A 26,901-nucleotide genomic window follows, 5' to 3' on the forward strand; every position below is an offset into this window, starting at 1 on the left:
GTTTATATACGATGTTACATAAGTTTCGGGTGTACAGCATAGCTATTCATAATTTTTAAAGGTTATATTCCATTTATAGTTACTATGAAATACTGGCTATATTTCTTGTGTTGTACTGTAGATTCTTGTGTTGTACTGTAGATCCTTGTAGCTTATTCATTAGAAAAGATTTCTTGTATAGTTTGCTTAGAAAATTTATAGAAAGCAATATTTAATTTACCTTTAGGATTTTGAATTTGCTATAGCTTTAACAGATCTTCTCCATAGTATTTTGTGGGCTTTTCCCAAAGTTATAGTAGTATTTAGGGATAATGCAAATATTATTAATTAACTATGCTTTCTGAACTTTAGCTCTCCTAATTTAAAACATTTGGGTTTTCCTACGTGTACTCAAGTGTTTTAGGGCTTCCCTGGTAGCTCAGCTGGTAAAGAAGCACCTGCAACGCAGGAGATCCCAGTTTGATTCTTGGGTTGGGAAGATCCCCTGGAGAAGGGATAGGCTACCCACTCCAGTATTCTTGGCAAGGATAATGCGAATATTATTCATAATATATGCTTTCTGAACTTTGGTGCTTCTAGCTGAAAACATTTGGGTTTTCCTGCCTGTACTCAAGTATTTTATCGTACTTTTTTTCAAACCAAGGTTCAGATGATTACTTTGATATTAAAAGTAATAGAACATTCTCCCGCAAAATAAAAAGTTAATTTGATGAAATGGTGGAAGTAAGGCTATGGTGATAATCATACTGTAATATATAAATGTATCAAATCAACACGCTGTGCACCTTAAACTTACACAATGTTACGTGCTGATTCGATCTCAATTTTAAAAAGTAGGACGAAATGCATACCTACTTTATTCACAGTATCTGAAGTCCTTATAAATATAAGCCTAAATCCAATATTTAAGCAAAGCATTCAGTATTGTGAATTTGTTTCTTTAAAGTCTGATCCTTAACATGGAAACTACTACAACTGCTTCAGTATTATGGCTTCCCATTTAAAATGTTTTAAATTACATGTGCTTTTGTAAGGAAATTATTTTGATTTCCTCTCATTTTTCTTGACAGATGGCCAGAGTGGCTGGAGGTGCCCTGCATGTCAGAACGTTTCTGCACATGTCCCTAACACCTACACTTGTTTCTGTGGTGAGTTTTTTTTTCACATACGCTGGTGTGATTTGCTTTCACTTTGTGCACTGTACCTTATGTCCCAGCACAGGAGAGGCGGTGTGCTGGGTGTGCTTTAGAAATGACTAACAAGACTTCAGAGCTACGGCATCTGTAAGACATCATATGCATGTGGTCTGTACACAGCTAGAGTCACAGGCCTTTGTGTTCTTGGCAGACTGTTCTGGAGATAGGCCTTCTCATCATGCCCACCGGGTCTCCTTGGTCTTCTCTTTAGATCAGAGCTGATCAGATGGCAGAAGGGGGTACAGGCTGCTTCTCACCTCTAACTGTAACTCGCTTTGAAATTCCAGATTTGAATAACATGAGTGAAGAGTAGTGTGACAGGTACTTTATTTAATCCAAGAAATCAGTCATTGGCCTTTATAATCAAGAGAGATTCTCTGTGAACCAGCATTACAAACTCTATCCTTGTGCTTTTCCTCTTCATGGAATACTTCTTCCTGTTTTGGAATAGCTTGGTTCTCCCATGTGTTAGGAAAAACACTTTCTGTGATCCAGATGCTTGTATCTGTTGCTAACATATTTCCTGCATGTCTTTTCTCTCTCTCTCTTTCCTGCCTGTCTTTTTTTTTTCGTTTGAAGTTGCGTTTCTCTCTTTTTTTTTTCTCATTTATTTTTCTAGTTGGAGGCTAATTACTTTACAATATTGTAGTGGTTTTTGCCATACATTGACATGAATCAGCCATGGATTTACATGTGTTCCCCATCCCGATCCCCCCTCCTGCCTCCCTCCCCATCCCATCCTTCTGGGTCATCCCAGTGCACCAGCCCTGAGCACTTGTCTCATGAATCCAACCTGGGCTGGTGATCTGTTTCACCCTTGATAGTATACTTGTTTCAGTGCTGTTCTCTCTGAACATCCCACCCTCACCTTCTCCCACAGAGTCTAAAAGTCTCTTCTGTACATCTGTGTCTCTTTTTATGTTTTGCATATAGGGTTATCGTTACCATCTTTTTAAATTCCATATATATGCGTTAGTATACTATATTGGTCTTTATCTTTCTGGCTTACTTCACTCTGTATGATGGGCTCCAGTTTCATCTATCTCATTAGAACTGATTCAAATGAATTCTTTTTAATGGCTGAGTAATATTCCATTGTGTATATGTACCATAGCTTCCTTATCCATTCGTCTGCTGATGGGCATCTAGGTTGCTTCCATGTCCTGGCAATTGTAAACAGTGCTGCGATGAACATTGGGGTGCACGTGTCTCTTTCAGATCTAGTTTCCTCGGTGTGTATGCCCAGGCGTGGGATTGCTGGGTCATATGGCAGTTCTATTTCCAGTTTTTTAAGAAATCTCCACACTGTTCTCCATAGTGGCTGTACTAGTTTGCATTCCCACCAACAGTGTAAGAGGGTTCCCTTTTCTCCACACCCTCTCCAGCATTTATTGCTTGTAGACTTTTGGATAGCAGCCATCCTGACTGGCATGTAATGGTACCTCACTGTGGTTTTGATTTGCATTTCTCTGATAATGAGTGATGTTGAGCATCTTTTCATGTGTTTGTTAACCATCTGTATGTCTTCTTTGGAGAAATATCTGTTTAGTTCTTTGGCCCATTTTTTGATTGGGTCATTTATTTTTCTGGAATTGAGCTTCCTGCCTATCTTTTAATGGCTAGACTTTCCCACCTGATGGACAGGGAAGCCTGGTATGTTGCAGTCCATGGGATCGCAAAGAGTCAGACACAACTGAGTGACTGAACTGAACTTACCATCTGGCTGTTGATTTCTCAGATTATATTTCTTAACCATTTTTCTCCTTCCTTAAACTACTTCATTTTTACTTCTCTCCTCATTACCTAACTGAAACTCTATTCAGAAGTCATCGATGACTCCCTTCCTGACCAAATTCAAGGCTGATTTTATAAATTCTTACATTTTTTTGCCACTCAGCAGCCCTTATTACTTTTGACCATTCGCTTCTTGAAATGACTAGCTCTATTTCTTTTCTGCTTGCTCTCCTTTTTCTAACTAATTTGCTCACATTTCTCCTTTCTTGTTAGGTAACTGCCAGCCTCCACCAAGAGTTGGTCACTGACCATCAACAGTTTTTAACGTCTAGGCTCAGCCTCTTTGTGAACTCAGCTTTCTTCTTTTCTTTAAATCCTCATCCACTGTTTCATTCAAGATCTTACCCAAACCATCCTCTTCCAGAGAAAACTTCCCTTTCTTATCTCCACTCCCACGTTGGCCACTCTTATCCAAGCTCTGCTCGTCTCATATGTTTTATTGTGAAAATCTGAGGCTTAGTAGATACTGAATTAGTATTAGTTGAAGGAATGAATATTCTTGAATGTACTACTGGAAAGGCAGCAAGAGATTAATTGTAAATTGGACGATTAAGACTAATACCAAGGCTTAATTATTTTAAAGGATTTTTAAACATGAAACACCATAATGAAATTTACAATCTTGTAAAAGCTTTCACTGACAAACTGTATATGAAAACCTAAGAAGGTAAAAGAATGTGGGGGTGAAGGTCAAGATGATCTGAGTGAGGTAGAATGATGTGGGAATGCAAATATTAGCCTTGTTGTGCCTGAGGACTTTGCCCTACTCTGCTCTTCAGGGAGACCATTGGTTTAATGTACTTTTATTGAGAACTTATTAACATACCAGGCACCATGAAGAAACAGAGGAATGAGACTACTAATTGACTTCCCAGAGGTTAGAGGCTAAGATTTAAGACACAATTAACTTGCTGTTCTACTTGAGGTACAGAGCCTGTGACTTCTGGCTGGATGATAAAGGGGGCCTTCATGAAGGAGGTGAAATTGAAATGGGCTTGGAAACTAGGTTTAAAACCAACAAGGCTTAGAGTCTGTTGGGAGGAGTCATCCAGTTATGGAGCCCAGGGCCTGTGAAGGTGGAGGAGTAGGAGATGACTGAAAGGTAGGGGTGACTTTGAGCCAGGCCTGGATGTTGGTACTTCATTTGTGAGGCTGTGGGAAGCCCCTGAGGGCATCAAAGTGATTCTTTATGAAGATCAGTCTGGCGGCAATGAGTAAAGTATTTTGGGACCTAAACCGTTTGGGGACTTATAATAACTCAGGTGAAGAATAGTGAAAGTCTGGAATGGGTTTTAGAGTGGGACAGAAAGGAAAGAGAGTAAAATTTCAAAGGTAAACAGGAATTAACAACAGTGGGAAAGGAAGGAACCCAAACGTGGCTCCAGAGTTTCACGCTTTTGGAAACGGTGATACCAAGAACAGAAACGGGCAGGTCAAGAGAACCAGGTTTGGTGGAGACAAGTGAATTTAATTTAGAAATGTTGAGTTGGAGGAGTAAGACAACCAGTGAAAGATGTTCTACAGGAAGTTAGGAATATTTGAAGAAAGATCAGGGTTTAGGGATGATAGTCGCAGTTGAGAGCAATAGATGAGATGCTAGTAGGTGAAGGGGTGATGAGGGAAAAGAAGTTGATAATGCAGAACCCTGGCAGGTGAAGGGGAAGAACCACCTTTTAGAGTCAGGGAAGGAGGTGGGGCCACTGAAAGATGGTAGGAGAAAACCTGGGCATCATGTCAAAGCAAGAAAGCACAGAGTCAGGGAGGCTTTTCTGATAGTGTGGAGATGAGGTTCCGGCCAGTAGAGAGGAAGAGCAGGAGTTGGGATGGAGGGAGACGAGGTGTGAGGTACACTATGTAGGGAAATTGACAAGATTTGGTGATTAAATAGAAGAAAAAGGAGGATGACTCTAGTTTTTGAGTTTGTGAGACTCTTGACAGTGATGGTGTCACTAACAGAAACAGGGAACCCTGAAGATGTTGGGGCCTAAGAAGAAAGATGCTAACATAGGCAATTTGAAGTGACAGAAACCTCAAGCACAGATGTTCAGCAGACAGTTAGATATGTAGGAGTGAAACGGAGCATTCAGGGCAATGTAGAAAATAAAGATTTAGGACTCATCGGCCTTTAGGTGTATTGAACCTCACAGAAATGAACAAGATTTCTGAAAGAGACAGGCAAGAGAGAAAAGCAGAGGCCAAGGATCAGGAATTGGCTTCATTTAGGGTGTAAATTGCCCAAGTGAGAATGAATTCCTCAAGGTCGAGGGGGAGTCCCATGCCTCTCAGTATTACTCTTCCTGCCCATGCACTGAGTTCATGAAAGAGGCTTACTAAAGATTTTTTGAGTGACTTGATTATAAAACCATAACCCTTTTATGCCTATGTTACAACTTTAGAATAGGCAAGTTCCTACTGTTCAGGGGATCCTCCGTTCTTTCCACTGCTGCTACTTCCCCACCATTGCTGTCTTCGCTTATTTCCTCTTTCTGGTTCTTAAAGTTAGATACTCCCCTGTCAATTCACAGACCCATTTATAGAAGGACTTATTTTAAGGGATTATTTTTAAAATCTTAGATTAAATTAGTGAAAGTGACATTTTTGTAAGTAAAAATGACTAGTTTGCCTTTTCCAGGTAATCCCAACTTTATCATACTCGATACAGCTTTTGACAAGTAGCATTGCATTCAACTTTTTATTTGAGGATAATGTGTTTATCGAACGAAGGAAAACCTCACTTGTGTTTCATACTGTCTGGTTATATTGTATTACTTCACTGAAGTCTCCGGGATAACAGTTGAAATTAACACCATTAACTCTCTGATCCGATATGTTTTAGGCAAGGTAAGGAATCCCGAATGGAGCAGAAATGAAATCCCACATAGCTGTGGTGAGGTCTGCAGAAGGAAGCAGCCTGGCCAGGACTGCCCACATTCCTGCAACCTGTGAGTTGGAGCTCTAGACTCCTGGGGGTCCCTGGTGAACACGCCTTGCTTGTGGCTCTCGGTGTGCGTGTTTGGTTGGTGTGTAAGAGGCCTGGGGGAAGGACCGCGTGGCATCATTTACTGAGCGCTTGCTGTGTGCCAGGTACTCTGCAAAAGTTAACTCGCTGAATCCTAACCACAGCCCAGTGATGTATAGATTATTTATCATCTCCATTTTACAGATGAGAAAAGAAATGAACCATAATACACTGTTGATTAGTTACAAATAAATTTCTACAGACTGACTTCAGACATAGGTTTCATTCCTGTGTTCATCACTTAACAGTTATGTGATGTTGGACAAATTACTTCTCTGAGCCTCAGTTTCTGAACTTGCAAAGTAATAATGATATGACCAAAACTAGTTACAGAGTTCTACGAATATTAAATTAACACACTTAAGAGATTTGGCCCAGAGCCTGGCACATGGTAAGTGGTCAAAAAATGGTAACACTTGCTTTTATTACTCAAATCTAAGAGTAGTACAGACACCAGAGTGTTGTCTTCTGCTGTTGTCTTCTACAGTTGCTTCTGCTGTTATCTAGTTTCTGTTGCAGGAACAGGAGTCGGATCAGAGGTCTTGTGATCACCATGTGGGGACGGTGCTGGGGGCTGTCAGTGGGAGAGCTGTTCAGACTGGGCTCCACAGCGTGGTCTGCCACCTGCTAGGCAGTCAGCCCCTCCTCTTCCTTTGAATGCTTTCATAGATCAGAATCCAGACTCATCTCTTCCTTCCCTCAATTGGCATTTTGAGTAAATTCAGTAATAAGAAATTAACCCTTGCATGAATTATCTTTCCAAAGCCTTCAATAGAAATGGGCCCCTGTCGTGACTATCAGAGGATACCAACTGTGATGCAGACCAGATGGTCAGTCATTGAAGGAGCATTTTAAAACACAAGCGCCTGGTCTCCGGCTCACAGCAGTTAAATCGGAATCTCCTGGGGTTGGGTCTAAGCTTTGTAGTGTTTTTTTGATTGTTTAAAATTTTATGTATTTTTAATTGAAGGATAATTGCTTTACAATACTGTGTTGGTTTCTGCCATACATCAACATGAATCAGTCATAGGTATACATATGTCCGCTCCCTCTTGAACCTCCCTCCTTCCTCCCAACCTACCCGACCCCTCTAGATTGTCACAGAGCACTGGCTTGAGCTCCCTGACTCATATGGCAAATTCCCACTGGCTGTCTGTTTTACTCCGGTAGTGTATGTGTTTCCACGTTACCCTCTCCGTTTGGCCCACCCTCTCCTTCCCCCTCTGTCCACAAGTCTGTTCCGTCTGCATCTCCATTGCTGCCCTGTAAATAGGTTCATCAGTACCATCTTTCTTGATTCCATATATGCGTTAATATACAGTATTTGTTTCTCTCTTTCTAACTTACTTCACTCTTTGTAATAAGCTCTAGGGTCATCCATCTCACTGGAACTAACTCACATGCATTCTGAGCATTGTTGTTGTAAACGCTTTCCAGGAGATTCTAATACATAGCAGTGTTGTCAACCATTACTCTTTAAGTCCAGGGATTAAGTCCAGGCCTCAGGGATGTTTGAAATAATCTGGAATCATCCACACCTGACCAACAGTTTGTCTCTCAGTCTAAAGTTATTTAAATGTCCAGCCATGAAAATAATTTCATCTGAAAGTGTTGAGGCATATCATATGGAATGTAGCTATTGAATAATGATACTCATCCTTAAAGAAGCATGCTTAATCTTAGTCTTCTGTGGTTCAGTCTGTCAAAATGGGTCACCTTAGGAGATTGGGCACATGTTTCTAGATTGTTTTCAGTGTTTAAAACTGATTTAATAATTATTATTACTGATTTAGGAGTTACATAAAAAAATCCACTCAGGCACACCTTATTTTTATAGCAAATTCTAGTACCTACTTGATGAATTCAACTCGTCTCTGATTGGCTTGTAATTCCCAAAGGATTGTGATTTGCCATCACGTAGATGCTACCCGCCCCCGCCAAGTTCCCAAATGTTTTAAACAGTGATATTTCTGTGTACTATTACCAGGGGTGTCTGCTTTGAAGAGGGTAGTATTTGTTTAAATATATCCATCTCGTTATTTTTTTCCTTTGGTCTCTATTTATCATAGCTCCTATAAAAAAAAGTTCTGTTCAGAGGCCTGATTCTGACCTATAGCATATCATTGAGCCCAGCCCTTTCCATGAGTTCCTCTCCCCTTTGTTACTCGCCAGCATGCCTCCCCTCACCCGCACCTTCTTTTCACTGTTCGTGTTGTTAGCCCATCACCTGTTAGCACTTCGCTAGCTGATGAGAACATGTCTGTACTTCTCATGGACCTAGCAGATTTGAGGTCTGTCACACTGAACAGGGAAGCCTGGCATGCTGCAGTCCACGGGGCCGCAAAGAGTTGGACACGACTGAGTGTCTGAACTGAACTGAACTGAACATTGATCAAGTTCTGATCTTCTAAAGGACTCTGTTGACCATCCTGAGTGGCAACCTCTTTATCCCTACACACTGCACTAAGTGGGCCAAGACCATATTTAGAAATGCTTTCTTTGACTGGTCAGACCCAAATAAGACCAGTATTTTGACTTGGGCTTTTCTTTTCTGGTTAAATATTCTAAAATGGTATTGCTATCAATCCTTTCTATATAAAAACATTGTTGGTATCTTTGTTTAAATAGTTAATCAACTTTAGATAAATACTAAAACATTTCATAGTAAGTTTATTTGCTGCCATATTCACAGTCGGGCTCAGTCGGGGCAGCTTTGTTCAGGTTTGGATACATAAGTATGATTTCTTCATCAAAACTTTTCTTTTTTAGTCTGTGCCATCCAGGACCTTGCCCACCCTGCCCTGCCTTTATGACTAAAACTTGTGAATGTGGACGGACCAGGTAAAGTTAGACTTGTACTCCAAAGGAAGACTTCAGTTTCCACATTGATGGTTTATGTATGAATTTCTAAAATGAAAGATTAGTAGGTAGGTGCAAATAGTATTTATTTACTATCATTAACGGTAGGTGTAAATAGTACTTTTCTGCAAATAGTAAGTCCTGTACTGCCTTAATCCTGTTTTGCAATCTTTTAAGTGATTAAAAAGTTATAAAAAGTGAGGTTGTTGTTTTAGGTGAAATACTATGGGACTTTTATCTTAACATCTCCAGTGGGTGAAAGAACCAGGAGTTGAACCCCGGCCTACTAAGGTTCAGGAGGCAAGGATCATTTATCTGTGCCTAGCGTAGTATCTGGTGTCTAGGAGGTTTTCAGTGAATATTGTTGAAAGAAAGAGTAAGTGGCCCCCAGAGCCCACCCTCTTTTCATTACAGTGCAAGTTATGCTTTATCAGTGCAGGGACCATCGATAGCTGCATGGCTGTGGAGTGCTTCTGAGGTCTAGTGAAGACCATACAGTGATTCCTGAACCACAAGACGAGATGGAATAGTGCAGATTTTTCAATGATAAACGTTTTTTAAGTGTTTACTGAACTTACAAGAGTAGCAGTGTAGCCTGAGAGTCACATGCAAGGCTTTCTGGTCAGGAAGCCCAGGTCAGATTTGGGCTCTGCCACTAACTAGTTGTTAACCTGGGCAAGTTGCTTTCTCCTACTGAGCCTCATTTTTCTTATGTTATCTTCTTATGGTAGAAATAATAATGTCTTCCTCAAGGGGTTGATATTATCTGTGATGCTGAGCACTGGAAACTGATCATCTATATATGTATCAGTGACTTTTTAAAACAAAATACATAGCTGACGTGAGAGTAGTGGAATAGAATAGAACTTTTTGTGGGAGAGTAGATTCCAAGCTCTAAACCATTACCCTGAAAAGAAACCTGAAGACAATTGTGTAAGAGCAGTGGCCTCATATCCTTCTCTGGCTAATAAGTCAGCAAAGTCAGGATGTTTATTAGAACAAAGCCAGAATTATTTCCCTTCCTGAATCAAAGTCACATACAGTATGTTCTTAAGTACAATATTATAACTGCCGAAAATGCCAGAGTGCAGGGTCCCAGGAGAATGCCATTGTGCTTTCATTCCAGGAATATTTGTTAGAACTACGTTTTCAACTTCCCCACCCAGATCTGTAAGATACTGTGGGAGCTTCAGGCTCTTTACCCCCCTGCATGCTGCTTCAACTCAGAGGAGAAATCACAGTGTAACAAATACTTAGGCCCTCAATTCCTCTCTGGCCAGAAAATAGGGGACAGAGAAGCAAAGGAGTGAAAAAGAAGAGTGGAGGAAGGAAGAGTAATTGAGGGAGTGATTGGAGGAGGGAGGCCTAGAAGAAGTAAGGGAAATGGGGCCCGGAGAGGCTTAGTAGGTTTTGGGGGAAGGTTAGTTTAGCTGTCGAATAGGACCTCAGTGTCCAACATTAGGCTAATGCCGTCTTTCTGTTTTCTCTCTTTGTAGGCACACAGTTCGCTGTGGTCAGGCGGTCTCAGTTCACTGTTCTAACCCTTGTGACAGTATCTTGAATTGTGGTCAGCACCACTGTGCTGAGCTGTGCCATGGGGGTCCCTGCCAACCTTGTCGGGTCATATTGAACCAGGGTAAGTGGTGAGCCCAGCAGCCAGCCATACTTTGGGGCTTTTTTGGAACCTTATTTACAGTTGTATTGATGACATGGTTTTGTCTCAAGCCTGTAGTCACAAAGACTCTATTAGGTCGTTATCTTGGGCAGAAAGAACTAGAGATATATGAATGATTGGATGGTTTTCATTATTTTGGTCACATAATACCAGTATAGGTCATTGTCCTATAGAATTTGGACAGTAGATGTTTTTTAATGCTGTTTAAAGAAACTGCTTAGGAAATCTTTTTGCAGGGACTACTTGAAAAGGGTGCAGAAAAAGCCAAAGCAATCTTTGAAAGAGAATGAATTTGAAAGACCTGATTTTAAGGCTTATAAAGTAATAGTAATCATGACAGTGTGGTTATTGTTATAAAGGTAGACTAGTAGATTCTGACAATAGAGTCCAGAAATAGACCTCAGTATATTACAGTCAGTTGATATCAGCCAAGATATTAAGTTAATTCAGTGGGAAAAGGAGTCTTTTTACAAATGGTCCTAGAACAACTGGATGTATATATGGGAAAAAAGTGACCCTCAACCCGTGTCTCACTCTTTACACAAACATTAATTCTATATGGATCTTGGACTTAAATGTAAAACCCAGAACAGTTTCCAGAAGAAACTATAAAAGAATATTTTCATGACTTTGGGATCAGGCAAAGATTTCATAGAGCAACAAAAAATGTTAAATTGAACTTTATCACATTAAGAAACTTCTGTTCAACAAAAGACAACATTAAGAAAATGAATTAAAAAAAAAAAAGAAAATAAATAGATAAATCACAGATTGTATGCAGAATATTTAAAGTACTCCTTCCAAAGAAAAACAGAAAGATAGTCTCCTACAAATCAACTTGAAGAGGCACCTCACAAAAGAAAATAATTATAAATGCTCAATAAACACATAGAAGATGCTTGACACCTTTAAACACTAGGAAACTGTAAATTAAAGGCACAGTAAGAGTAGAATAGTATAACCACTTTTAAAAACAGTCTAAGGAATCTCCCCAGTGGCCTAGTGGTTAGGATTCTGCGCTTTCACTGCCGTGGCCCAGGTTTAGTCCCTGGTCAGGGAACCTAGGTCTCACAAGCTGTGTGGTGCAGCCAAAAGGAAAAAGAAAATAGTGTAGTAGTTCCTTTAAAGGTTAAACATAGAGTTGCCATGTGACTGCAATTCTACTCTTTGGCATATACCCAAGAGAAATGAAAATATATGTCTATACAAAACTTCTAAACCGATGTTCATAGCAGCATTATTCATAATAGTCAAAATGTGGCAATAATGCAAATACCTGTCAACTGATAAATGGAATAACATGATATATCCATAAAAAGATGTATTATTGAGCCATGAAAAGGAATGAAATATTGATACATGCTATGAAGTGGATGAACCTCCAAAATATTATGCTAAGTGCGTCACGGCCCAGCCAGCGGGAGCCGGGTTTGGAGAGTCCCAGGCATTCGGAGAATCCGGGTAGCCCTGGCTGGAGCGATGTCCTGGAACCTGCGCACTGCTCTCATTTTCGGCAGCTTCATCTCCCTAATTGGCGTCACCTTCTACCCCATCTACTTCCGGTCCTTAATGCGGCTAGAGGAGTACAAGAAGGAACAAGCCATTAATAGAGCTGGTATTGTTCAAGAAGACGTGCAGCCACCAGGGTTGAAAGTGTGGTCGGCTCCATTTGGCCGGAAATGAGAAGACTAACACCACCTCTAATGATGCAAGTAGACAGACATGCTTCCAGTTCTGCAGCAAGTGCAGTAAGTCACCTGGCTGGAGAACAGTGGCTGAGCAGAAAACTCTAGAAGGCCATAAAGAGTCCTGTGCATGAGGATTATGTCCCTTCTTAAAAGAACCCTGGAACAAATCATACTGTTAGGAGGGTTTTCATGATTTGGTTTCCTTTCTAAAAATGAAGCTGTCTCACTCAGCTGGGCTTGAAGGCTATCTACATATTATTCAGTCTCTACCTCTTAGCCAGCCATGCTGTGATATGCATACAAGCAACCAGTAGACTGGGGAAGATCCTAGACTGTTTTGCCATCCTCCAAATAAGAAATTTCAGGGGAAAACTACCATATTGAGCAGCCTCATAGGGCTCTTTGAAGGTGTTAAAGTTGATAAAACTCTTTGAGGACAAGATACATTGTACTCTTTAAGAATAAATAGTTCAGCTCAACTATCTCATTAGGAAGGTTGCTGCATATTGAGAAATAAATAAATTTGAAGCAAACTAAATGGGTCTGCATGCCTATTAGAAACCATTGTTGAATTGACTGAAGTGAAAATATATATATTAAAATGATTTCTCTTCAAAAAAAAAAAACCAAAATACTAAGTGAAAGAAGTGAGTCTCAAAAGACCACTCATTGTATGCTTTCTCTGTTTTTATGGCTGTCTCTAATCTGCAGAGATCCTGGGCTACAATGCATTGGTCCTATAGTTTTAGTTTATTAAATTTTACTTTTATGTGATGCTGTTGATCTGTGTTGGCACTTAAAATAAGAAATAGCCCTGTGAAATGTTTTGTGGTGTGTACTATAAGGATTTTACATAGGGAGTTGTGCTGTATATTATTTAGTGGTTTGTTTATGGGTCCTCCAGGAAGAAAGTCCTGTTTGTTCTTAGTTCCAAGAATAGTTGTTTTTCCTCAAAGATAATATCTTAGGAAGCTGGTATAACTGACCTAATGTCCATCTTTATAGTGTGTACTTTTTAGCTATGATTCATTCTGTATCCTTACCATTATTTTCCTTTTTATTTTCACATCTTTTGTGTTCTCTTCATTTATCTCATATATCCTTATATGCTGCATTAAACCCATTTTGAGATAAGGCAGAAGTAAATATGTACTGGTAGTTTGGTCTTAGCAGTATAGATTGTCTTTGATCTGGACCATTTTTAGCTCTTGATTCATATTGGACTAAATGACACTTTTTTGTCAGATTCGTATGGCTCCCAGTCTCTTCCTTTCTGTTTTTGTGTGTGTAGCTGATTTTTTCAAACCCAGTTGAAGACTTTTTGTTTGTCCATATTATATATCTAGCAAAGTATTTAGGCCATCAGTGTAGTGGCTGTGTCAACTTATGTTCCCACCAGCAGTGTAGATGGGTTCCCTTTTCTCCACACCCTCTCCAGCATTTATTTGTAGACTTTTTGTCTCGAGGTGTTTTTTATTTTCTGTTTTGTTGAGGTTTGTCTTGTTCCCTAGTATTGGCATCAGCCCTAGAGAATGTTCATGTGTGCTTGAAAAGACTTGTCAATTTTCTGACCCTTGATTCTTTGGTTCATAGCTGTCTTATACCTCTGGAAAAGAAGAAGTCTGTTCTATTTGAGTAAACACTTAGCAAAAAAAGAAAGCCTGCTTGCACAGCCTCCCTGTTCCTAGGGTTTTATTTACCAATTTGTTGATTCTGCCAATCTTGCATATCCTGCACCTATAATTCATCTAATAAGTAAATCTTTATTTAATGAGTTTTAGAACAGGGGATGAAACTGCCTGTGTATTTATTGGGAAAGTAAATGTATATTTTAAAAATCAAGCATCTTGGTTAATATCTTTATTGACAAAAAGTTTTCATTATAAACTGAAAATGTAGAGTGGCCCTTATCAGACAAATTATCTAAATTGATGAAAATTAGTCCTCACCAGACTTTGTTACATATTAGTCAGAAACCAACTCTTTTCTTGTTTGCTTTGAAAATAACTCCTTAAATGCAGCACATAAAGCAACCTATTATTTCTTCAACCCACAGAAAAATCTATAGATATTAGACTGAGTTCTCTATATAGTCAATAAAAGTCTCAAGTTCTTTGAAACACTTTTTACTCAGTATCAGGACTCAGACATGATTACTTCAAATTTAACAATAGTAGAATACAGATTAATAAGGATTTTATATTGTATCTATCTTAAAATTTCTTTTTAGCAGCAGACACTCTTCCTGAGCACTTTATGTGAACCCCAAGATACGAAGTATTAAATCTGTGCTGCTTGGTTAACATGAGGATGAAATCCAGTCATCAGTGCCTCCATAATTACCCCATTTAGGTTCAGTCTTCTGTGACATCTCCACAGGACCCCAGGGAGCTTCATGATCCATGGTTTCCAACCATGGCCTTGTGGACCAGAGACTAATCTGTTTCACTTTAATGCTCATGTTGAGGTGTGCTACAGGGGTACCATGAGATGTGTTAAAATTAACAAAAGCTTCTAACTTTTTTTCTTGTGGCAGAGCTCTTAGGTGGGGCTTAGAGCTGCTGTATAAGCCACATTTATTTCTGCTCCGGGTCTGATCAACAGTAGTGAATAGGATTTTGTGTCTTCTTATAGATTGCTTAGAGTATTTTAAGCTCTTGTGCAGATTACTAATCTTTCATTTTTGAAATTCTGTCCTCAAGTATGCTACTGTGGCAGCACCTCCCGAGATGTGTTATGTGGAACAGACATGGGAAAGTCTGATGGATTTGGGGACTTTGGCTGTTTAAAGATATGTGGCAAGTAAGGTTTTATGTTTTTCTCAGTTAGAATAGAGCTGTATTTAAGGCAACAATTATGTAACAGTGTGTTGTTCTCCTTAACAGGGACTTGAAATGTGGGAACCACACATGTTCTCAGGTATGCCACCCTCAGCCCTGCCCGCCGTGCCCACGGCTTCCCCCGCTGGTGCGCTATTGCCCTTGTGGGCAAACCCCTCTCAGCCAGCTGCTGGAACTTGGAAGCAGTGGTCGGAAGACATGCATGGATCCTGTGCCTTCATGTGGAAAAGTGTGCGGCAAGCCTCTGCCTTGTGGTTCCCTAGGTAACTCGTGGGCGGAAAGTTGTCTTTAAAAATGTAAATGTAAATATTTGGCGGCAGTGACTACGTCAACAAAACAGTATTTAATTCCAGTTACAGTATCAGATGTTTTTCTAAATATTATGATCAGATTTGTGTGGTTACTTTTTCTTTCCTTCTCAAAATATAATTGTGAAAGCTCACATTTGCCCGAATGATCTTTTATTAGTAATTCAGGTATTACCAACTCAGGACAGTTGTGGTTAGATGTTGTTTTGTGGTTGGGGTGGGGGGTGGTTGGGGTGTTTATGATTTCTCTTAGCAGCCTATACTAGTATGAATGCCAGATATCCTTTTAGTAATTGAGGGTTCGGCAAGTGTTTAGAAGCATTTTCGTATAATAGAAACATTTTAAGTGGGTGAGACGTTTTACGAACTGAAATTTTAAGTGCACTTAAACTTTATTCATTTGAGCCACTCAGGAAGCATCTTTCTCTTCAGATAGGTTTCCCATCTAACTGAGAATAACACCTCCTGAAAATCATTTTTGAAGGGACGTTTTTCTAAAATTTACATTACCTTCCTTCTTTGAATAGAGGTTACCAAAGATGATTTCTTTCCCCTTATTTGACTGAGAGTCATCACTTCCCTGAACCTCAGTTATTATCTTCTACTGAATACACTGATTCCCTCTGGGCGTGCTGAGGTTTCTCAGGTTATTTCCCCACAGCAAGGTACGGTGTGACTGTTTTACTTGTTAAACCTTTTGGTGCTGTTTTCTTGTGAATGCTTTCAGTGTCCCGTCTGCCTCCCTTTAGTGACTCTTCTATTTTCTGACTCTCAGACTTCTGATTACTTGGATATAGAAACCAGAAAAGGTTTGTTGAGATTAGCTATAAAGCAATAGTCTGAGCTTCTGACTGATGCTTTCTGAGGCAGTCCTTGGGGTATGTGCACGTACAGTTTTACAGTGAGTTGGCAGCTTCTCTCCCGAGTTCTCAAATTTACATTACCTGCGTACATTAGCTGCGTATTTAGAAAAATGAAACTGAGCAATTGGGTCTGTATACAAAAGGTGTTCCTGTAACTATCTGTGGTAAAGATAGACTCTTTTAAGTTTGGTTTCCATTTTTCCAAGAAGAAAGATTTTACATTTCTTCCAAGTACCAGTAGGAGCACCCTACCTAATTCCTTTTCTCAGTCTGACTTTAAAATTATGTAGAGAGAAGAAATGCCCTTTTCTCTTATTTTAATACATTTCAACCTCGTCAGGAAAGTCGGTTGTCTATTGCTTGTCTCTGTCTGCCAGGAAAATGTGTCTTCAGATAAGCCCTGTGAAACAGAGATCAAATGACTTGCAGATCCAGAGAGAGGGTAAAGATCTTCCCATTTCAGAAAGCATGTGGGTCAGTTTCAGTTTCATAAGAACTTTGTACATGACTAGATATACTGCCCTGACGCCCAGATAGCTTGTTGGCATGGAGAGAAAGAGGAAATGTGAAATGGGTACTGCAGAGGGTCTTGAGCAAGAGAAGGACAGTAACTGTCAGTATGAACAGACCTGGGGGTGGGACAAGACCAGCTCAGGAGTTTGAAGAGTAACTGCTATACTTCAGCGGAGTTTTAATCGTGGAAAGCTTTTAAGGAGCTAAGGTGAGTTGGATTGAGAAACTCAAAGAAAAGCCCATGACTAGCGGTAACAGTGGATGGATCTCATGTTTATTCAGACCTGGCTTATCTATAGAAATCTTGTTTAGGTCCATTAGTATCTCACCCAGTAGGAAATGTCCATTCTAGTCACATAGCTTTAGTGCAAAAGACTAGGTGGTGTTCTGCTTTCAGGATGGTAGCCTGAGGAGCAAAACAGGCAAAGCTGGGGAAAACTGAAAAAAAAAAAAAAAGCAACCATTTAAAGTCTCTGGAAACTGTCCTACACACATAACTCCAATGAAGAAATTTTTATTGAAGAAAACCTGCTAAAACTGAGTTAAGAACAGCAAGAGTCTGTGTTGTTTTGAGTCACAACCTACTCCCTCCTTCCCTACCCCTTCCCAAATCAGCTCAACTAAAGGACGGGTGTGCCCAAGAAATCGGGGCTTCATCTGCCCTCAGTTCCCAGTGAAGGGCTACTTGCTAGGAGGAGCAGACCATCAGCATTTCTTATCCCCCCAACTCCAAGTTGAAAAGGCTAAACTCCTGGTAAGCACCACTGCCAGGTTTGGGGTCCCTTCCTCCAGGGTCACACATAGGCTGGAGGCCCTATTCCAGTCACCAGAGGCAGGAGCGCTGGGGCCTCGGTCACCCTCACCCCGGTTCATGTGTAGGGCAGAGGTTTCACAGTGTGAGACACAAGCCAAGAAAACTAGAGGCTGTCGTCCCACCCAGCACCCAGTGACTGAGTGACCTTTTCCAGGGGGGAGAGACAGTCCATAAGGAAAGAGAACTCCAAAATACTCCCTAAAGGAACTGAGTTTAATTTGAAAGAGAGTATGGAGAAGTCAGACCTAAGGGCCCTTTAGAAAACAATAGTTCCTCTTAATTAAGAGCAACAAGCTAAACTATAGGCCACCTGGTTCACCAGAGAGAACCAGGAAAGGAGATACCAAGAGGAACCATCCCGGGGTCAGAACAAACTTCATAGGCTTGCCTCAAAGACTGCCTCTGCCCAGATTCTATTGGATCAGACTGCTGAGCAGTTTATGCCCCGGGACGCTGCAGTCAGCCAGCAGTTAGTAAAGCCTCAGGACTGAATGTAACACTAAGAGAGGCAGACGGCTTATCAGAAGGATCAGGGAAAGAGATAGTCAAAGAGAGTCCTGCTGACATTGTCGTCTTCCCAGGGTGATGGTGCATTGCCCAGGGTTGTGCCATCAAAAGGATGACACCAGTGTCTTTGTGCTGTGATAAAAATAGACTTCACTAAAATAGCCTCGTGAACAAGCACAGACAGGCTGTGAAAGAGGAAGCAGGGGCCAGAGTTACTGCAAACAGCAGATTGCCAGCAATGTTCAGCTTCCAACCGAAAAACTTACAAAGTATGCAAACAGAGAAAAACCCCACAGGTGACAGAAACTTTCAGTTTTCTGTGAGAGTGATCAGTGTCAGATTTAACGAAGCTGTCAAGGTAGCCGTTATGAATACATTCAGAGAACTAAAGGAAACCATGCTTGAAGGGTTAAAGGAAGGTACAGAGGCGGCATTTCATCAAATAGAGTATCAGTAAAGAGATAGAAATTATAAAAACAGGACCCAAAGGAAAATCTGGAGTTGAAAAGTCCAGTAATGAAAATTAAAAATTCGTCAGAGGTACTCAACAGTAAATTTGAGCTGGCAGAAGAAAGGATCAATAAATGTGAAGGTAGGTCTGTGTTATAGAGATAATATAATCCCCAAAACATAGAGGAAATGAAGTGAATAAAAACGAATAGTGCCTCAGAGAAACATGGGACACCTATAAGCACATCAGGAGAATGGTGGAGCACCAGGAGAGGAGAAAGGAGCAAATATTAAAATACTGGTGGGAAACTTTTCAAATTTATTGAAAGACATTAATTGGCACATCCAAGAAACTCAAAAACTCCATAAGATAAATTCCAAGGCACATAGTGAAAGTGCTGAAGGCTAAAGACAAGGACAGAATTTGAAAGCAGCAAGAGAAAAATGACTCATTACATACTAGGGAACCACTGTAAGATTCACAGGTGACTGCTCATCAGAAACAGTGGAGAACACTATCACAAGAGGGAGACAGTGAGATGACCTATTCAAAGTGCTGAAAAAAAAAATTACCAACCATATATGCAGCAAGTCTTTCCAAAATTAAAAATCAAGAGTTCTCTGCTAGCAGATCTACTTTACAGTAAATACTAAAGAGAGGTCTTCAGGCTGATACATGCAAATCCACAAGAAAAAACAGAGTAACGTTAATTACCTAATCATAAAAGAAAGAATAAGTGCATATTTATTCTTTTTCCACTGATTTAAAAGGCAGTAGTATAAAATAATATATATATAGTTGTGTCATTAGGCCTATAATATATAGAAATATATCTGACAATAACAGCATGACGGGAATAGGTGGAATTAAGGTTGTATTGCTGTTAAAGAAGTGATATCAGATGGTAACTCAGATCTTTAGGAACAAATGAAGAAAACCAGTAACAGTTAATAAGATAAATATAACAAATTATGTTATATACTTGCTCTCCTCTTTTCAGCTTCTTCAACAGGCATAACATATAAGGCAATAGTTTTAACATTGTACTGTTAAACTTGTAGCACATTTAGATGTAATATGTATAACAGTAATAGCACAAAAGAGAAGAGAAAATAGAGCTGTGTGGTATAAGGCTTCTGTATCTCACAGGAATTAGGTTTGTACACATCTGAGTTGACTGATAAGCTCTAGAGCAACCATTAAGAAGATATCTCAAAATATAGTGGAAAATGCCACTACTGGGGGAAAATGTTACAGTGGAGAATACTCACTTAATGTAAAAGAAAACAATGAAGGAAGATTATATTAACAAAAAAGCCATGAGACATGAAACTAAAAGTAAAATGGCAGATATATATCCAACTATATCAATAATAACGTTAATGTGAATGGATTAAGCAATTAGACAAAAAGCAGAGATTATCAAAATGAATTTTAAAACGATGCAACTATAATGCCATCTTCAGGAAAGACTTTAGAGTCAGAGATACAGTTAGGCTGAAGGTAAAGGGATGGAGAAAAAGCATCATGTAAACAGCAGCCATGAAGAGAGACTGTGGATGATCCCTGGAGAGTCCAAGAAACAGGACTTGTTCTAAAACCTAGCTTAACAGAACAGGTGGCAGGCCACCTATGACCAGACATTCATAGAACTTAGTCAGTGAGATTATGGATCATGGTTTCTGGTTGTTTATGATCCCTAGATGATTTTGACTCCCTAGAGTCAAGAGTACTTCGGTAAGTCACCCATGGCTACAATTTTAAGGAGATCCAAGTCTAATTTGGAGACTTGAGGTCTCAATAAAGAGTCAGAAGATCTTTTCTTTGGCGTACACAGAGCACCTTGTGCCCCAAAGCATATTCCTGTGACTAATGCTGGGGCCTTTCCTTGCTGGAAAAGGCCCAGCTGGCCAGGTGAGGGGAAGTTAGGGCAAGAGACATTAACAGCATCCTTCTTCCCTCAGCTCTGGTGACGGAGTTACAGGGCACAGAAGTGGAGAACCGTTGTAGCTAGTGAATTTGGGAATCTGAAAATGAGTAGTTGCAATTTTCATCCCCAGCTCTTTTCATTTTTATTAAAGATTTCATTCATACCTGTGAAAAGCTCTGTCATGAAGGAGACTGTGGACCATGCTCTCGCACATCAGTTATTTCCTGCAGATGCTCTTTCAGAACAAAGGTAAATCCTGCACGATGCTAGAGTTGTTGCCACCAGTGCTTTTTTTTAATCAATTGGTAATGATGGGAGGGAAGGAATCAAAATAACCTCAGGCTTATTCCTATTATACTGTGCATGATTCATTCGATCCAACCAGTATATACCGACACCTACTGTGGATCAGTTGTAGGATAGGTATGAAGGGGTCCAGCATGCAAGACTCAGAGGCCACTGATAGGCCTAGGGCCCATATACAAGTAGCTCGACTAAACACAGGTGTGACAGTGCTAGATGCCAGAAGAGAAGACCAGTAGCACCACCGAAAGCAGTTAGGTCACTAAGAAGTTAGAGGGAACTCAGCCCACAAGGTCTCCCTCACTTCTGACACATTGCCGGAGTTCAGACAGTTGCCGAATTAGTCCACATGACCACCTACCTACACCTCTGATACCGGCTGCAATCCAGTCGTCCCCCAAGGCTACCTTCAAGGTTTGATTATTCCCTGGAAGAACTCACAGGACTCATTGAAAACTGGTATATGCTTGATTACAGTTTACTACAGGGAAAGATTACAGATTAACGTTAATCAAAGGAAGAAGTATGTAGGGCTGAATGCAAGACAGCACCAAATACGAAGCTTCCAGTTGTCCTCTCCCCGTGGAGTTGGAACAGTGTTACTTTGTCACCACCAGTGTGTGGCTATATGTGTGGAGTATTGCCAACCAAGGAAGCTCACCCACCCAAGCATGGGTGTTCAGTTTTCACTGGGGCTCCATCGTGTTGGTATGGTTGACTGTCCATGTAGCTGGTTTCAGCCTCCAGTCCCTCCAGAAGTCTGCTAACACTGTGTGACCCAAAGCCTAAGCCTGAAACCACATCATTGGTCTTACGGTATGGCCAGCCTGCACCCTAAATCATATCAGACTTTGTGGTGACCCAAGGTCCCAGGCAAACAGTAAGACTCCTATCAAGCATGATATTCCAAGATTATCTCCCAGAAGCCAGTAGCAAAAGTCAAACCTGTCTTCAGGTCATGTTAATTCTTCACCATACAACTGTTTTGTCAGTTTCTGCTTTCTGCCTGGGACAACCTTGATTGGACCATGTGTTATAAAAAAGTCATCTTGCCGTTTTGGAATTGATGCACATTTCTGTTTCTGTAACCAGAAGAGGCAGGAAACTTTCCTGTGGAAGTCTTTGGGTAATTTTACTCGTGGAACATACTGAGTGTTGATCTGCCCGGCTCTCTGACATACCTCTGGTCATGTCAGTGCATAATTAGCACCTGTCCCAGCAGAGCACAGGCTGGAGTAGAGACAGAATTCTGAGTCATTGATACTATTTTTTAAGTACAGCCCACGGTCTGGATAGCAGCTGATTTGCAAATTGATTCTGAGAATATTATCCATAAATTAGGAGTTAACTTAATAGGTAAGCTTCAGAATTAAAGGAAAGAATGTCAGAGTAATTGGTGCAGTTTACATGAGACTATAAAGTTGTGTAAAGATGTGAGGGGTTTTTTCCTGAACGAAATCATATAATACATAGGATAGTAAAGATATGTTGAGTGTCAGGTACAGGACCACTTTATGCTTTGTAGATACCAGCTTGAAGGCTGTGAGGTACTTTGATTTAGGAATCGTAAATGTAGCAATGCCTTGAGGTGCTCTTTGTGACCAAGAATTACAAACAGGGTGGGGATACACGACCTCGACATGGCTCCTGCCAGTTTGCTTTTGTCCCAGCAATCCCTTTCTCTGTGTGCTTTCTAGCTTCTCATTCACTCTGGGGCCTCACTCCCTCGAATAGTGGACCCCATGGCAGTGAGTGTATTTTTGAAAGTTATGTGTAAATTAAATTTTTGCAAATAAAAATCTTATTCTAAAATTGCTGGAGGAGCTCATCTGTTAAACAATTTGACAAAGTGAAAGATCTCTTTGAAACACTAATAATCACCTCATTGTTCAGCCAGATTTTCCCTGAAATGTCTTTTGTAATGGAATAGGCTTTTCCATGGAAGTGAATTTTCTAGGTAAATAAAAACTTAATTTCTTAAAGCTTCAAAGGTGGTTCTCTTTTAACCCCTTTGGTAGGAGTCTTTGAGAAACGTATGCTGTATCTTACTACCTCCTAACAAAAAATGCTGTATTTAAGTTTTTACTGAAATTCATACATATTATAGGGAATTACGGGAGCTCTGCTTTTTCCTGCAGGTGTAGATACCACTCCAGCACATCATTTCTTTTTTTCCCCCTCAGCTCTAAAGAGCCGCATGTCTTGGGGCGGCTGGCGCCTGTCAGGGAGAGTCCCTTCCCGTTCCCTGGAATGAATGAGCTCTGGCAGCTGCTGGGGCCTCAGGGTGGGGGCTACCTCTGGCCAGGGTCATCACGCACCAGCACAGACTCCTAGGATGGCCTCACCAGAATTGTTAAAACACAAATTCACGTACCTGAGGCGCAGTGAGACCAAACAAATGAAACTTTGCAGTTTGGAGCAGAGGGAGGTTTATTGTAGGGTCAAGCAAGAAGGGTGGCCTGTGCTCAAAAACCCCAGACTCCTAGCCTGTCGTTTCTGACGTTTTTCAGTGTTCCGTTAACTAGAGCGCTCGCTCAAGCAGTTTCCTGAGTCACCTTTGCTTTATATCTCTAGAGAGCGTATGAGGAGTTTCTTCCTATCTTAGAACCCAGCCAACTCACTAATTTATTGAAAATGTTTTTCTAGCCAAGAAGCTTCAGTTTCTTAGACAGCTTCATGTCTGTTATCAACTCTAGCAGCTGCTCCTTTTTTGGAGGGTCATTTTCACAAAGAAGAAATGTTTTTATCATGTTACTTATTTCTGTATAGCATCCTGTCTGACATCAAAGCCAAATTTGGACAGAGATGCTGGGCAGCCAGCCAGACACCCTCTGTCCCAAGTGACTGGCTCACTCTTCCCACAGCAGCCTCACCACTCATGTTATTCAGGAACATGCATCAGCAAAATTACATGTGATTGACTTTTGAGGCTCTTCACACATAATTGAAACCAGGGTAATAAAATTTTGAATGGCCAAGGAATTCTGCATTCCACTTTGTTACAGGTCAGCAGCATTGCTGTGGTACTCCTGAATGTGTAGAGCTATTGCCCAGCATCATATGGTACTAATTGTTACATATTTTCAATTCTTATATCTGCTTTTTCTGTCTATACCCTTGCCAGACAGTTATTTCTTTTTGCTCTGCATACCCTTAGCAGTTCTTGTTTCCATTCAGATTTTATAATATGTAATCTACTGTGAGTTTGGAGGTCAGACCACAAAGAACGTTACAGTTATATTTGCATGAAAAGTTGTTAGACCTGGGGACCTATTGTGAGTGAAGAATACAGGGACTGGGCTGACCCAGCTCCAGGTGGTGACTGCCAGAGATGTCCTGGGTATTTGGGATATGCATGTTACAATCAGCATTGTACTGCAGTTGTGATGTTTCATTTATTCCTAAAGTAGTTACTGTTCCCTTTTCTTTTTCTGTAGGAGCTCCCATGTACCAGTCTCAAAAGTGAAGGTATGACTGGGAAGGGGTGTGAGGGAACTTCTTGGGGTGAAGGTAATTTTTGTATCTTGACAGGGAGATGGGTTATGTGTTTGTTAGAATTCAGTGAAGGTACTTTGTACATGTACGTAACTTTTTGTTGTTGTTGTTTAGTCACTAAATCTCGTGGGACTCTTTGCAACCCCATGGACTGTAGTCCACCAGGCTTCTCTGTCCATGGGATTTACCAGGCAAGAATACTGGGTTGAGTTGCCATTTCCTTCTCTAGGAGATCTTCCCAACCCAGGGATTGAACCTGCATCTCCTGCTTGGCAGGCACATATCCTTACCACTGAGCTACCAGGGAAGCCTGTGTAACTTTTATCTCAAAAAAAGTAACAAACAAAAAAACATGAATTCTAGCTAAAGAAATGCTATAAAATATAAGGAAAATATATTCATGTATGTAGCTTGCTTTTTTTTTTTTTTTTAATTTTTATTAGTTGGAGGCTAATTACTTCACAACATTGCAGTGGGTTTTGTCATACATTGACATGAATCAGCCATGGAGTTACATGTATTCCCCATCCCGATCCCCCCTCCCACCTCCCTCTCCACCCGATTCCTCTGGGTCTTCCCAGTGCACCAGGCCCGAGCACTTGTCTCATGCATCCCACCTGGGCTGGTGATCTGTTTCCCTATAGATAATATACATGCTATTCTCTCGAAACATCCCACCCTCGCCTTCTCCCACAGAGTCCAAAAGTCTGTTCTGTACATCTGTATCTCTTTTTCTGTTTTGCATATAGGGTTATCATTACCATCTTTCTAAATTCCATATATATGTGTTAGCATGCTGTAAAATATATTGTCCTCGGATAGAGGACATATCAGATTTTAAACTGATAAGAACAGATACTACACTTGATCTTAGCCAAAAGGCTGAGAAGCGATGTGTAGCTTGCTTTGAAAAAGATCCAAAATTAAGATCAACTGATAGCTGAATAGAAGAATAAATGTGAAAAACTACGTGTAACTACTGGTAGAATCTAGGTAATAGGCATGTATATAGGTGTTCACTATAAATTTGTTTCAACTTTCTTATGTGTTTGAAAGTTTTCATAATAAAATGTTGGTATAGGAAGAGAAGGTAAATGGTACCTAATGAAGCAAGCTTTGTAAAAACTGACTCTGATGCTTGGTCTCCTCGTGGTATGATAGGCCTGTTGGATACTTAGAACAGGGTGACTCAGCCAGCAGCCTTCTCAGCCTTCAGACCCAGAATATTGTTTCTTCCTTTGTCTTTGATCCTAGTATTTCACTTTATTATGGTTCTACCCTTGTTTTACTAACCATCATGTAATTTTTAATGTTTAAACCACCTTAGAACTGTTTTGGAAAAGTGATAGAAGATAAACTTACACAAAATAAAAGCTCTTTTTCTGATTAAGAAGAAAGCTGTACTGGTTTGGGTGCTCCTGGCTATAGCTATCATAAAACCCAAGGAAAAATGACTTTAGCTCTAAGGAGGTTTTACTGTTTCTCGTAATAGGAAGTGTGGAGGCAGAACAAGTTCAAGGTTGGTTAATTCCAAACCCAATGATTCTAGAACTCCAGTTCAGCTTCCTTTGATTTTCTTGGTTTTCCCCTCATAGGTATAAGTGAGCTACAGCAATTTCACACATTGTGTCCTCTCCGAATGCATCTAAAGGAAAGAAAGAGAGATCCTTAACCTTCTCTTCCTTCTTGAGAGCAAAGAAGACAGCCCCGAAAGACCCTCAGTGTACTTTGTATCACATGTTTCTGCCTAAACCCTTCTGTCACAAAAGGGATGGAATCACCATGATAGGCTGGACTATTCAAGATAATGGAGGAGCACATGGGTGCCTAGTTTCTGAACAAAATTAAGTATCTGTTAGCCTGGGGAAGGTGGACAAGGGCTGAATATCTGCTTCAAATATCTGAATACTTGAAGTAACCAAAAGTAACTTCCTCAAAACCACAGTCAAAATTTTGGTGATTAAAAGGCATAATTTGAAAACTTACTGTATTAGTACACTTTTTAGTAATTTTAAAAATTTAATAAGATGTTAAATATATAAAGTAAAAGTACACCCTCATCCCCATTTTCCCCTCCTAGTTCTACTCCCCTGATAAAACTGCCTCAGTAATTTGTCAAGGATAGGTCCAGATATTTTCTATATTCATACCAATGTATACATGTGTTGGTATGGTTTTATTTTTCCCCTACTTAAATTCTTACTAAACATACTGTCTGGAACTTGATCTTTTCCCCCTCCACAATATATCAAAGATATTCTTCCATGTCAGTATGTATAGCTGTCCCTCTTGAGGGCATTGTGTATGTGGATATGCCATTTAAACACTTGAGCGCCTTCAACACCTTTATTAAGATAAAATTCACAAAGCATAGAATGAAACATTTTAAAGTGTATTATACAATTCAGTGGCATTTAGTGCCTTCACAGTGTTGTAAAACCATCACCTCTATCAATTCTAAAGTGTATTCAGCATCCCAAAAGGAAACCCTTTGTATATTTTCACTCCCCCTTACCCCAACCCCAGCCCCAGGCAACTGCTAATCTGCTTCCTGTCTCTGGATTTAATTCTGAGGTGTTTTTTTTTTTTTTTTTTTTTTGAGTTTTTTATATAATATGTAACCTTTACATATTGTCTCTAGCTTCT

General features: G+C 40.2%; 2 protein-coding genes and 1 pseudogene across 3 annotated transcripts in view; 2 read left to right on the forward strand and 1 right to left on the reverse strand.

Moving 5' to 3' along the window:
* Positions 1-26,901, forward strand: part of NFX1 (nuclear transcription factor, X-box binding 1) — a 69,839-nt gene that overhangs the window by 16,837 nt on the left and 26,101 nt on the right. For both annotated transcript variants that reach the window (XM_043453138.1, XM_043453140.1), the window contains exons 4-11: positions 1,071-1,148; positions 5,827-5,932; positions 8,779-8,850; positions 10,365-10,504; positions 14,934-15,033; positions 15,117-15,334; positions 20,609-20,706; positions 24,198-24,228. In XM_043453138.1, coding sequence (XP_043309073.1) covers positions 1,071-1,148; positions 5,827-5,932; positions 8,779-8,850; positions 10,365-10,504; positions 14,934-15,033; positions 15,117-15,334; positions 20,609-20,706; positions 24,198-24,228 — 843 coding nt within the window. The remainder of the gene's footprint in view (positions 1-1,070; positions 1,149-5,826; positions 5,933-8,778; positions 8,851-10,364; positions 10,505-14,933; positions 15,034-15,116; positions 15,335-20,608; positions 20,707-24,197; positions 24,229-26,901) is intronic.
* On the forward strand, positions 10,519-12,550 carry LOC122431725 (small integral membrane protein 20-like). Its single transcript, XM_043453141.1, has one exon. It carries the CDS (start codon positions 12,023-12,025, stop codon positions 12,224-12,226), a length of 204 nt encoding a protein of 67 aa, XP_043309076.1. The 5' UTR covers positions 10,519-12,022; the 3' UTR covers positions 12,227-12,550.
* On the reverse strand, positions 25,039-25,149 carry LOC122432159 (annotated as a pseudogene).

The sequence above is a fragment of the Cervus canadensis genome, chromosome 30, assembly GCF_019320065.1.
Source record: "Cervus canadensis isolate Bull #8, Minnesota chromosome 30, ASM1932006v1, whole genome shotgun sequence".
NCBI classification, from domain to species: domain Eukaryota; kingdom Metazoa; phylum Chordata; class Mammalia; order Artiodactyla; family Cervidae; genus Cervus; species Cervus canadensis.

Coding starts and splice junctions, on each gene's coding strand:
- LOC122431725 (XM_043453141.1), top strand. CDS start 12,023: ATGTCCTGGAACCTGCGCACTGCTCTCATTTTCGGCAGCTTCATCTCC.